The sequence below is a fragment of the Belonocnema kinseyi genome, chromosome 6, assembly GCF_010883055.1.
Source record: "Belonocnema kinseyi isolate 2016_QV_RU_SX_M_011 chromosome 6, B_treatae_v1, whole genome shotgun sequence".
Classification (NCBI taxonomy): Eukaryota; Metazoa; Arthropoda; class Insecta; order Hymenoptera; family Cynipidae; genus Belonocnema; species Belonocnema kinseyi.
In genome coordinates this window covers 121,966,963-121,981,228 of record NC_046662.1, presented here as the reverse complement: position 1 = coordinate 121,981,228, position 14,266 = coordinate 121,966,963, and the positions used below count along the sequence as shown (strand labels likewise).

The 14,266-nt window shown below is 34.6% G+C and overlaps 1 protein-coding gene across 4 annotated transcripts in view; it reads right to left on the bottom strand.

Annotated features, from left to right (window-relative positions):
- Positions 1 to 14,266, bottom strand: part of LOC117175668 (protein FAM214A) — a 197,541-nt gene that overhangs the window by 12,311 nt on the left and 170,964 nt on the right. For 3 of the 4 annotated variants that reach the window (XM_033365393.1, XM_033365394.1, XM_033365392.1), the window contains exons 7-8: positions 7,735 to 7,861; positions 5,738 to 7,481 (exon numbers count right to left, since the gene is read on the bottom strand). In XM_033365393.1, the coding sequence (XP_033221284.1) occupies positions 5,738 to 7,481; positions 7,735 to 7,861 (1,871 nt within the window). The remainder of the gene's footprint in view (positions 1 to 5,737; positions 7,482 to 7,734; positions 7,862 to 14,266) is intronic. The other variant, XM_033365395.1, reaches the window with a different exon arrangement.

Below are 14,266 nucleotides of genomic sequence, written 5' to 3'. Positions count from 1 at the left end.
AGTACTGATAGTGTTCCTCGACAAATAAATAAGGTATTGAATATTTGCGCGGGGGACATTGCACCGAACAAAAATTTAAAATAAAAATAAGTTTTTCTATTGACTTCGAGAAAAATTCACGAAAATTGAAAGAGTTTATGAAATTTTTTAGCAATAGAAGAAATTCACGGCTGTTTTTAGGATTGTTCGATAAGTTTTAAAATTTATGACTGCTTGAAAGTTTGATATTTGAAGCAAATTACAGCTATTTTCGGAATTTTTTCGATAATCTGGAGAATTTACGGGTGTCATCGAATATATTGTAACTTTTAGCAATAAAAAACCATCTCGAAAAAAATTCAAATTTATGCAGCAGGATATTCAATATTTACGTATGGGGCGAATGCGTCAAGTGCTTCAACCTGACATAATTTTTTTTGGATCGGGTTGAAACTTGGCTGGGATATAATTCCAGTGGATCTACATTAAACCACCAAACCAACGGTTCATTAATCAACCGGCTGTTAATATTCAGAGGACTGAAATTTATCATTTTCATGCGTTTCTTCACTTTCACTTTAATATAGCATCTTTTAGGATGATCCGATTGGACTTTTATTACAGTGTTTTGAAAAGCTATTTTCATGTACTTTAAGAATATTATAACAATATATGTTTTTGTAATTTTTTCAATCTTTTTTTGTTGAAAATCAAAATCAAAATTGCACCGAAGCTTACAACGCTAGGTAGCCCAGGTAAAATTTAAAATGTTATTCCAATGCACTGAATAAAGGCTGAATAAATTTAAAAGAAAAATACGGGAATAAACTCAGGATTCTACCTGGAAATTATAACTTACAGATCAACTTAAACCCCTTACGATCTGAATTAAAAATTTTGATTACGTGGGATTACCAACTTTTTACTCGTAACTCCAAAAAAGCTTTTTAACAAACCCCAACAATTTTGGAATTACCAGATACTATTGCTCACGCACTAGCGAGGAACGACCCGACCTCATCATTAACTAAATTAGTAAGAAAATAATAACAAAATATATTAAATAGTAAAAAGTATGGACTCTATATAATTTATCGAGAAATATGTTGTAAATGTGCCAAATTTAATACATAGATTATAGATAACTCTGTAATTGGTGTCAACTGTTGGGTTATCGAGTTAAAATACCAAATGATTTCTGCTATTTTTCACCAACTTTATGTTGCCTTTCCTCAACTACATACAGCTTTGCTACAACATTATACCTACTTCTCTTTCCCACATCAACAGTTACTTCCGGCCTTTTGTTGTGCCAAACAGTATGGGGAATCAAGACCCCCAATGCCCTCACTAGACGTCACCTACTCTGACCCCTTTCTCCTCTGTGTCACACATAACCTGTTCTCCCATCTTCATTTATTCAAAAAACTTATAATGGGATCGTTGCAAGAAAAAGTCATTTTTTTCAAGTTTAACTGAAAATATGAAAATAGATAACGATTTTGACTACACTGCAGCCCCGATACAGTATCATCTTGGGAGTACGCACAATGGCTTCCGAAGTATCTCGGGACTCTCCAAACCGTTCTTCTTCTCCTTCTTGGACTTCTCTCCCACTTAGACCGTCTTTTCTTGTATAGCGGAACTGCAGTGTGTAAAGAAACGAATTTTTGTGAAGTCTATTTGTTCCCTTTTCTTCTCTGATTCGTAGAAGCGCTTCTACAACTCAAGGTCGTTGTAATGTTTTAAACAATAGAAATTTGTTTTTTATTTTCTGCAAAATAAATTATTACTTAAACCCCTTCTTCATTCACTAATGTAAAGAGTAGGTATTTTATCAATGAAAAATTCAATTGTTGGGAATCGCGCAAAGACCCTACCATGTAAATTATGTTAAAAGTATGAAAAATATGCATAGATGAATATGAAACTAAATCTTTCGGAACGGAAACCAAGTCATTGTTTAATATTTAAAAAATATTTACTATCAATGACCAGATACCACTTGTTCCCACCACCCAGTCTCAGATACCGTAGTTTCTCTCGTACCCCCCCCCCCCCCCCCCCCCCCCCGGGTACCATCGTTTGCCCTGCACCACCCAGATACCAAACTTATTCTTCCACCCTCGAGATAAATTTATTTACCATTTATGTCGAAGATACAAACATTTTTCTCCAACCTTCTAGATGTCACCTTTTTCCCTTCACTTACACCTCTGTCCTTTTTTCCCTTCCTTATGTACAAGCTTTTCCAACCATTCCAGTTAGAAGAGTGAAATTGGACACATAGTCAATCAAGAGGAGAAACGCGATATGGTCCCCACAAATTTAGAATGTAGCTGTGCTAGAAATTTAAATTGATTGATTTGTAGAATTTCCGTGTTGAGACGCTATGTGAGGAATTGCCCCATACGCTCTATACCCACATAGCCTTCATACCTGCCAATGACGTATTAGCTCTCATAATAGAGAAATACCTTTATGCTGGAATGATTGAGTTTATCAAACGTAAAATATCAGAAGCGTCAAAGGATAATTTTGTAAGGAAAAAAATCGTTAAGTTTTGTAAGACATAGTGTCACTTACGGAAGCATAAAAACAAACTTATTATTTATTTTATATGTTTAGTAAAAAGAGAATAGACAGTATTGGGTACCTTTTCACGAAGCAAAATTATGAAGTCAAAAAATGATTTTGAAACAATAAAAACCCCTATCACTTTCGTTTCTAGCTCCAACTTGAACTATTTTCAAGATTAATTTTTGTAGGAAAAAGTCTAGTAAAAATTTGCAATAAATACTTTTGTCCACATTAAATCAACTACTTTCTGATTCTTTTCAGAAAATTTGGAACATCAAAAAATGTTCAAGCGAGAAACGAATTCGATAGGAGTTATAATAATTTACAAATTAATCTTTTTAATTTCAAAATTTTTTTCCGTGAAAAGGTAATTATATTCTGTATCAAATAGAAAATATTTTACCTGAGAAACTCACTGAGATTACTAGGATAGTTCTGGTCCGACGAAATATACAATTTAGATTGTAAATTCGTTTTGAGAAACTTCGAAACGGATAAAACTTTATAAACTATCTTTGAATTCAATCTCGAGTGTTACCACTTTGTATTTGTAATTATATGGTGCTCATTTCACGACCACTTTTCTTCCCGGTAACAAATGTATTTGGTTCCTCATAGAAGGAGCATTAGTAATTTTTTACATTTTACACAAATTAAAGTTTTTATTTGAATTCATTTAAATATATAAATTCACAAAAGATATAAAATAATACTAAGAATTTTTAAAATAGAAAGAAAAATCAGAAAAATGAAATTTTATATTTGAAATGGCCATTTTTTTAGCTGGAAAAGGGAAGGGGGAAGTTCCGTCGCACACCATCCTATTTCCAACTTTATGATTTTTTTACAACAATCTTCAGAATAACTTAATTTGAAAATTTTTGATCAAAAAATCTTTTCTGTTCATGCATCAACCTTGAATTATGTCCATCAAAAAAGTTTTTCTTTTCAAAAGAGATATTTCAAATATTATAAATCAGCATAACTTTCTTATTATTTATTCATGTATATTAATATTATAGATAAATAGATTTTCCTCAAACCAAGGAATCTTTTCCCTTCTGACATAAGTTTTAAATTATGTTATTTAAAAAAGTTTCACTATAAAAACCGGTTTTTTCCAATATTATGCATTGCCATAGCTTTCTCACACTGCACTCAAATGTATCAATATTATATTGCATTCGATTTGCCGCGAATTTTATTGCTAAAAAAATGCAATAAATATTTTTAGAAATTCTTCAGTCAGATTTAAGATATTGGTGGTGAAAATAAGTCCTTTGGATTTCATTAATTTATCTGCAATTATTTCCAAATTATCGTGCTCACAAAAAAGTTTTGTTACACAATCACACACAATTATCCTGACATCATTTTTGAATAAAACGCATTGTTTTCATTTTATTCGTGAAAAATAGCATTAGAAATAACAAATTTAAATTTTTGGAAAAACAGTACAAGATACAATAAAATTTTCAACGGCAAAATACCTCACCAAAAACAAAAGCCCCCGACCGAGGTATAGAATTTAATATAACAAAGATATATTTAATATAATAAAGTTAAAGATAATGTAGCTAATTTCCTGCTTTAAACATACTTTAACCCATTAACGACCAAAGCTATCAATTTTATAAGACGAGTTTGACCGCAAAATTTATGGGTATAACAAAACAATAAATAGATCAAAACTACTGTTCCTTCTGTTTTTGGGCGAGATAAATTCGAAACCGTGGTCAAAATTCGAATATTTTGACTTCGAAATTAAATATGCTAGTTTTTGTATACAAAAATAGTGAAAAATGTCTTATTTTTTATTTTTATAATTTTTTTTTCAGACCTAAAACGCTTTAATATCTTAAAATTTTTTCAACCATCGGTGCACAAAATTCATAAACTTTAACAAAAAATTTATATATATGTTTTTTCTTCCAAAATGGCGGACAAAATGCAAAAATGTCCCAAAAACTGTTTTGTTCCATCATCGTTGTTTTTCTCAAAAACTTTAAAGTTTAAAAAAAAGGTCCATAGATTTAAAATATCTTGAAATTAACCATAGAATACTATGAAATTTTTTCAGATTTTTTAGAAATTTTTTTTTGATTTTTGAAAAAATGAAAATTTTTTTCTAAAAAATTAAAAAAAAATGCAGTGTTTTATAGGTTATTTCAAGAAATTTTTATTCAATGGAACTTTTTTTTAAACTTTCAAGTTATTGAGAAAAACAAAGATGATGGAAAAAAAAACAGTTTTTGGAACATTTTTGCATTTTATTCCGCCATTTTGGAAGAAAAAATATATATATAATTTTTTTGTTAAAGTTTAAGAATTTTGTGCATCGATGGTTGAAGAAATTTTAAGATATTAAAGCGTTTTATGCCTGAAAAAAATTATAAAAATAAAACATTTTTCACTATTTTTGTATACGAAAACCGCCATATTTAATTTTGAAGTCAAAATATTCGAATTTTGACCACGGATTCGAATTTAGCTCGCCCAGAAACATAAGGAACAGTACTTTTGATCTATTTATTGTTTTGTTATACCCATAAATTTTGCAGTCAAACCCATGTTATCAAATTGATAGCTTTGGTCGTTAATGGGTTAACATATTGCGAAGCGCTAGACATGTGAGGAGAATGTATTCATTAAAACCGCAGGAGATTTAACCATAGATAATTCACGATCATCTTATTGTAGTTGTCTATCTGTGACCTTCGATTATTAAAGATCGATCCACAAATGTAGGAGAAATACAAAGACCAACCGCCACCATATGTTCCGAAAGCCCTTTAAAAGGGAAATGATGGTCTAGAAACATCGATGACACTTCGAGGGGCATGAAAATGAAATCTTGTTGAAAACTACCGATAGATTATTATTGTTATATGTGACGCGCACAGAGAAAATGGATCAAACTCTGTACAATTACAATTTACAGGTATAAGCGAAGCGAACTTTGAAATTGAATATTGAAGTTAATTTTGCAGATAGGTGAATTCTGATAACGCTACGTGAAAGAAGAAACAAAAATTACGAAAAACCAATAAAATCTAAAAATACATTCTTTCCGAATTAGATCCCTTTTCTTGGAAGGCGTCAGATATATTGTTATACTAATGAAGTAACAATAGTGGCGTCAGTCTGAGACTTGTAATTTACTCAAGATAATAATTACCTTCTCTTTGATGAGACTGAGTTCAAGCTGCTGTCAAAATCGAAACAGCAGCTCCCCTTTCTTAGTGGCGCCGGGCTGGATGTAAGTGGTAATCCCGTTCTACTATGAAAGACCATAGACGCCGCATTTTCTAATGATCTTCTGAACCTCTCCTGCTCTAAAGCGGAAGGAACGATCTTCTCAAGAGTTTCGTCCTCTTCCACAAAATGTCTCTGATTGCAACGCAATTTGGAAGACATAATGTCACTGTTTTCCTCTGATGTAAAAACAACAGCTTCATTCTGCTGAATGCCATAGCGTACAAAGTCATCCCCTGCATTATATTTTGACTTTAGTATTTCATTTGGTTTTGTACTCCGCTCTCCTGCTTTAACTTTTTGATGTATGATAACGTCCGAAAAGACACGGTCATATACTTGAAATTCTTCTTTGAAATTTGTACTATGGAATTTTGAGTCAGTATATGCGCTCGTTAAACTGGTCTCAGAATAAACAACAAAATCTTGCAAGCTCTCATCCTTATTCAAAAAGTTGATTCTAGTCTTACCTTTCTGCTGTTTTTTTGCTGGCACTGCGTTCAAACTTTCTTTGGAATGATCTTCCAACGTCAAAATATCTGGCTTCTCCTCTCTCTTGAAGAGCTGTCTAAATTGAATCAGTCTCTTGTTCAAGGCTGAATGTAATGACTTCTCCTGTTCGAGAGTGTCTTTTGGTTCCTTGCTTTTTTCGTTCTCATCACTCAACATGGTTCTTGACCTTGATTCGTTTGAGATATCTACCAGTCCCCTCCTGTCCTTACTTGTCCTCAGGATAGCTCCCAGCAACACGTCAGCCTTATTCGAAACGCTTTCGACGTAATCTGGTTTGCTTTGATCCTCTGATTTTTTAAGTTTTGGACACACATGTTTTTCTTTGTACCCAAAGATCTTCTTCTTGGTTTGACTAAACTTATTGCAGGAAATGCACGCGCAATCTTCAGGGGAATAAACATCGTGAAACTCATATACGAATCCAACGTCTGAACCTTCAGTGTTAAACTTGGAATTTTGTTTCTCTAGCTTTTCGTTTCTCTCCCTTTTCTTCAAGTTCTTTACAGGAGCCCTTCTCCTTTCTGAGGGTGTCCTTGCTCTTAGCACAGCCATAACTTCGTCAAATTCCCACTGACTAAGTTTCAAATTACAACTTTTCACTTTAACATCATTAGCGCGAGGATTTTGGATTGTGCTGACCTTTGAATTTTCTTTACAGCTCGTACTGCTGGGAACGACGCCTAGAACTCGACCCGGAACTTTAGTCATCCAATCAAAAATACCATTTTTGTTGCAGTTGTTTCTCACCTCAGGGAAGGACAATTTCGACATCAAATGCGTATACTCTTTAGCCACTGGACTCTTGGTGGTTTCAAGATTCGCAACACTGTCAAAATTAATCAAAGGTTTGGTTACTGTCGTATTAAAATGATTGATTTTATTGTGAGTTTGGTGGAATCTGCATGTTGAAGGAGCCATGTGATAAGGAACTTGATAGGAATGCGCATTATAGACGTACGCCCAGGGACCGGGATTTGAATCGTAAAATAGGATCCGCTCTTGGAAGGGACAAATCAGAAGATTTGTCTCGTCAGATATTGGCGGTACCATCTTGTTTGCCCAATTGCTGTTGAGTATTCCATTTTTCCCGTGCACTTTTGCAAAGATATTTGTATTTTTCGCACTGCAGGGACCCTGTAGCTCGTTAAAGGCACCTAGAATTAAATTTTTGTAATATTAATATATAAATTGAATATTATTTTATTCATAAATAAATTTATACTTTAAAAAATCTAATTTATAGTTTTAACACAATTAAAGTGATCAAGAATTAAGATTATTTTGTATTAAAATAAAACGATTCCATTAATGTTGGGTACCGTTAAAAATGATGCGATGTTCTTTGAATAGAGATTCATAGAAGTTTTTTTCCCTTCGGGGTTTTCAAAATTTTGAGAAATAATATACCTAATAACCAAGATTTCACAGGCATGTGTGCAACAGGTGATTCGTCCTCTTCCAAGAAACCAATACTAGCTCCTTGACTTGTTTCATTTTTACGAGAAGTCCCGGGTGGTCGACTGAAGGTTTTCACCTATAAATTCAAATATTAAAAAATAAGTGAATAAAAAATCTTTCTCAAAAACATGATATTTAATGATTCGCAGAAAACAGATCTTAGATCATGCGACTTCCGATAACATTCCAAATCGAATATATTCAAATTCAATTATTATAAATAAATAATTGTAATAAATTATACAGTTTAAAATACTTTCAAGTTTCAATAGTTGAGTGATTTTAGATTTAAAGGGTTAAAAATAAATAGTACCGAAAGTTCTGAACTGATTTTCAAAATTACAAATAAAAATAGACATTATTGTAATATCGAAGGCTAAAATCCACGATGAATCAAAGGACCATAAGACGCTTACATCAATTGAACAAGATGATTGAATGGGCAAGACAGAATGTGTCTTGTCTTCAGTGTGTAATGGACTACATAACATCTGGTAGGCCGTTCGCGAAAAGGATTCGAAGGTATGGCCACGAACTGAGGATCTAACATAAGAACCTAAACAAGTCGAAGCTGCTTACAATCTAGCAGTAAATTGTCGACAAAATAAGGATGTTATCTGATGCAAGGTAGAGAATACAGAAGAGGGAGGGGTGGTTCAAGAAGAAACAATAGTTTTAATAAAATTGGAAAAAAATGCCAAAAATGTAATTTGCATCAAAGAGCTTTGCAAAAACCCGATAATATCTAAAGAAGAATGTCTGTCAATCACTGTAGAAGGGGTGAAGAAAGCACTAAGGGTCACGAAAAACTTTCCCGATGCAGGACCATATGTTATCCAGTAATTCTGAGGAAAGAAGTTTACTTCTACATACCAAAATCTGGCAACCATGTTCACCTCATATTTAAAGTTGGTGACGCACATTCTGAAGAGGCTGGTTTTAGGACGCACTATAATTCTACCGAAAAAAGACGACTTGTCAACTCAGAGAGCTACAGGCCAATAACTTGTTTGAAAGTTATGTATAAGATCTTTACAGCTATCATAGACAACAGGATTTTAGTAAGAGTTGGGCCTCTGTGGAGAAAGATGTACGAACAACTTGGCTCGCACAAAGGTGTGGTAGGATGCCGACAGAACCTGCTAATTAACAGTTGGGTCTACAAAGACGCAGAAACCCGTCAGTGCGTCCTGACAATGACCTGGATTGACCAATGAAAAACTTTCAATTCAAAATCTCATAGACTTATTATATGTTTAAAATCTTGATGGTTCATCCACACCTAATGAAATACATAGAAAGATTGATGCGCCTCGTAAAACTAGATTTATTATCTCATCTGTTCTGCATCACAGTTCAGCTACTATCTCTTTCACTACGCATTTCTCTTGGATACATCTGTGGCGACAAAAATCATCCAGCGCTTAATAGTCCAGGCGCTTTTCGTTCAATTTGATGTTCTTAACAACATTCTAAATTTTCATAAAAATAAAATGGCGGTTCGGTCCGTCTTCTTCAAAAAAAGATGCCAAAAATAAGTTTTTTGATTCATCGGAAACCAAAAATAGTTCTTTTCATAATTTTAGAGGACTAAATTCTCTACAAATTTCGTCTAAAACATTTTTCCATTAAGTTAATATTTTTTAGATCTATGCCCGGTGAAGTGAAGTGTATTTCCTAGAATCACATATATACTATGACCCCATACAGTACAGTAGAAATGTGTGAACGAGGCTCAAAGAAAGGCGTAGCCGGATGTCGGGAGAACCTGCTCATCGATAGATGTGTCTGTAAAGATGCAACATTCTACCAGCGTGACCTATCGATGGCCTGGATTGATTATCGGAAAGCTTTCGATTCGACCTCCAATAGACTTATCTGTCTTTTGGAAATCTTGAAGGTTCATCCACAAATAGTTAGGTACATAGAGAGATTGATGCCGCTTTGGAAAACCAGATTTACTATCTCATCTGGCAAAAATCGTGTGACAACTAACAAGGTCACGTTTCAGAGAGGTGTCTTTCAGGGCGACACCATGAGCCCACTCCTCTTTTGCCTTACATTATTGCCACTATCTCTAGCACTTCGCCATTCCAACGGGTACTTGTGCAGCAAACCTGAAGATCGAAAGTACAAGGTCACTCATGTATTTTACATGGACGATATTAAGATCTATGCTAAAAACAGAGAGCAACTGCATCTAACTCTGGGGATTGTCGAACAATATACTAAGGAAATTGGAATGGAATTGGGGTCAGACAAATGCGCCAAGGTTTATTTGAAGCGAGGAAACCTTAATGGCATCCCTGAAGATCCTGAGCTCGTTGACAGAAGCGCTATACGACACCTTAGCGCTGAAGAGACTTCTACATATCTGGGCGTGCCACAGAGTCGCATTCAGGATGTGATATCTATAAAGGATACTCTCCGAAGCAGATACAAACGTCTCATCCGACAGATTTGGTCTTCCGAACTGTCGGCGAGGAACAAAGTATCTACAACGAACATGCTTGCCGTCCCGGTAGTACTCTATTCATTTGGAGTAATTCCATGAACGAAGAACGATCTCAGATCCCTTGATATCGGGACAAGAAAAGTTATGCACATGAACAAAAGCATGCATCTTAAGTCTTCCGTTCCGCGACTGTACATCTCACGCCGTCAAGGTGGTCGCGGAATGTCTTCATAACAGGATTATTCTGGGCACAGCACATAGAGTTACAAATGGAAAAGACCCTCTTCTTAAAATGGTCAGCAATCACGAAGAAATGGGCAAAGGAGCGTTTCTGTACTCACTCCTGAAAGCCCAGATTAAGAAAGCACAAGAGAAAAACTTTCGTGAACAGCTCCTCGATAAGAGGATGGACGGTATCTTCCACAGAAATGTGAAGGATCAGTCAATGTCTTGTGAGCTAACGTTTTCTTTCCTTAAATCGCCCGGATTGAAGTCTGGTACGGAGGGTTTGATTTTTGCATGCCAAGACGGTGTCATTTCCACCTTAACATACCGTCGTCACATTTTGCGCCAAGACATTCCTGATGATAGCTGCAGGGCGTGCCATGCACGCCCCGAGCATTTAGCTCACATACTATCTAGCTGTCCAACTCACGCGCGAACGACCTACATTCAAAGGCACAATGCGGCACTAAGAGCACCTTATTACCATCTCTGTCACTCTTACGGCATTAACCTTAATATCGCTCCTCTAAATGCTCCTAGGGAAATCGAGTCAATTGTCGAGAATGAGAAGTGTCGCATATACTGAAACTTTATATTCTCGACAATTGCTTTTGTTGCTCACTCGAAGTTTGACATAGCTCTTCTTTACTTCGAGAAGCGCACCATGTTCGTTATCGAATTTTCGGCACCAGCTGACAAAAACAACATAACCAAGGAGAATGAAAAGAAAGAGAGGTATCGAGACCTTATAAGGGAGATGCAACGATTGTACCCGGCATATTCTGTTAAACTAATCGTCTTTATCATCGGCGCTCCTGGAGGTGCCAAGTTTTCACTTGCTAATGGCCTAAAAAGCATCCCTGCGTGTCAAGAATATGCTAAAACACTTGCGAGAAAAATGCAGAAGGCGGTAGTCCTTGGGTCGCTCCGTGTTCTTAGGGTGAACGAGGCTTATGCTGGATCGTCGCATTGATTCCTTTACAGACTGTAACCACCTATCTCACGGTCGTGAGACGCGGTTGTGGCTGAAATTTTACTGCGATTTCGCTGGGAGCGGGTGCAATTTTTCGGAATAGCACCCGCTCCCGGCGAAATCCTGCGGTTGTCCTTATGACAATTTTTTAATTATATATAGGGATAATAATTATATAAACTCTAGCATACAATGCAACCCGTCTTGCATTTGTGTAATGCAAAAAAGTACTATATAGGCGACTTTAATTCGGTTTTCAAATCTCCCGCGCTCGAGATCTTGTACTGATTGGTCAAAGACTTCGAGACTCAGAAGACGTGCGCAAAATATACGTATAACCAAATTCTGAAACAAGGTTACGTTCCCCAGGATTCACCACGCATTTCAAACAAATAATTAGTAACGAATTAAAAAAATGTAACAACATTAAAATTGTTCATAAGTACATTCGGGACGTGTATTAAGTACTTTCTTAAAAATTGGAGTTGGTTTTCACTAATGTAACGGTACGTGAGTGATATTTGACGTTTGACAAGTGTCAAAATCTTTTTGTACTTCGATCTTAATTAATTAAATAAAGTGAATATTTGCAGGTTGTAGGTAATTAATTGGCGATAAAATCTGTTGTTTTACTTATTGAATAAAATATGGGAATCAAACGCTTTTGACTAACTGCAACGAAAATTGTAATCCGTATGATTATAAAAATTACAACGATGAATCTGAGATTCAAATGATGAAAGATAAGAAGCAGCGAATTATTCTTATAAGCTGGGTGTTCAGCGATCTTGAAAATTTCGTCTCCACCACTATAGAATGTTAAAGTATACATTTTTTGTGATATTTGAATTAGAAATTATAAAAATTATTCGCTGAAATCTTCAATATTAACTCAGCTTGAGAATAGACCTTTTTATTCTAGACGTCGACAGTGCGCACGTCCCAGGATTTTACGTCATTTCCGTTTTTTTTCGAACAAATTTGTGTCGAAATGTATGGAAAAGTATTGTAAATAAAAATAGCAACGAAAAATAAAAGTGTAAAGAAATCAGAGTTTAAAGACAACAAATTTTTAAGTATATTCAGAAAAAAAACTGCGAAAAGTGTGGCGAACAAGCCCATTATTTACATTTGTTGACATCTGTCATCTTCAAAATGACAGATGTCATCGAGCTGCGCGCTCGATTTCCGACATATATTTGTAAACAGGTTTTTTTGGATTTTTTCTCGTAACTTTCGTCGTTTTACACGCATTTTTTTATTTTATTTTTTTTCAACGTTATTTTTCACGAAAAAAACAAAAAGTACGCGTCCTATCAAGAAGTGATTCTTAACGAAATTGTAGATCTTTTTTGGGTTAACCATTTTTGATCATTCATATTTTTTCGTATCCTACATAGTTTGTCCACAAAATGGATTTTTTTATTTTCCATTAATTTTTGTGCACTCAAAATTTGAATTTTCGACTTTTGAAAAAAATCCAAAAATTGGTTATGACAATCTTGTAGGACTTTCAAAAAGAAATGTTTTTCTTCTCGTGACTTTTTTCATATCGTGCATTTTTCGGCTTCAAATTTTGATTTTCGGTTGATTAAAAATTTTTTGAAAACGCTATAACTCTGAGAATTTTCTTTTTATCGAAAAAAGTCATTAGGATAAATTGTTTTTTCTTTCTAATACTATAAATATCCGTACATAGAATTTTCAAATTCAGAAAAAAATATCTCAAAAATTTTCAAAATGCGCTCACTTTTTGTATTTTTATCAAAAATGGCTGGTTCACGAACTCGTCCTTTCATTTAGGACCTAAAAAAAGTGTGCCAAAGATGAATTTGATTCGTTTATTTTTTCGAGATTTATCGTGTTTACGGACGGACGGACGGACAGACGCCATCGTGAAAACTTGATTTTCGGAATCAGGGGGTCTCGAAACGTGGAGATCCGTTGAAAAAGTGAGATGTCAAATTTCCGACAATTCTAATACTTTTTCAATCATAAATGATGAGAATGTAAAAAAGTGAGTTAGTAATAAGGTTAGTTAAGGTTGTGTTTAGCAGGTATTAATACTTTCTTTTTTTGCTAACATTTGCTTACCATTTCCTAAACAAAGATTTAAGAAAAATTTCCCAAAGAAATCACGTTCCGAGAGTTTTTGTGAACACATTCTGATATTGTGTTAGGATTGTTTTTAATTCGTAACTAATTATTTATTTGAAATGCGCGGTGAATCCTGGGGAACATAACCTTGTTTCAGAATTTGGTTATACGTATATTTTGCGCACGTCTTCTGAGTCTCGAAGTCTTTGACCAATCAGCGCAAGATCTCGAGCGTGCTGGTTTGGAAACCGAATTAAAATCGCCTATATAGTACTTTTTTGCATTACACAAACGTAAAACGGGTTGCGTTGTATGCTAGAGTTTATATCATTATATTCCCTATGATTACATCGTAAGCGTCCTTACTAAATATATATATAATTATATAAATAATTTATTAAAGAAATAAAACATATTGGCAAAAAAAATTTATTTTAATCCATCTCTGATCTTTTAAAAATGTATCCCCTCACACTCTTCGATCCTTTTCCATCTCGCTTTCTCAATCATTTGAGTCATCCAAGATCTCAGAACACAATTATGATGAAAATAAGTTTTGGGTGGAAAAGCTTATACCCCGCCTATTTTCATTAAACCATTAGCCTATTTTATGGTAAACTATCGCCATTCCACGTTGACCGATCCTCTAAAGCGGGCAACCCTTGATCATAAACAGGCCAAAGTGACGAAATTTAACAATTTTTTAACTTTTCAGTGCGCACCTTAAGAAT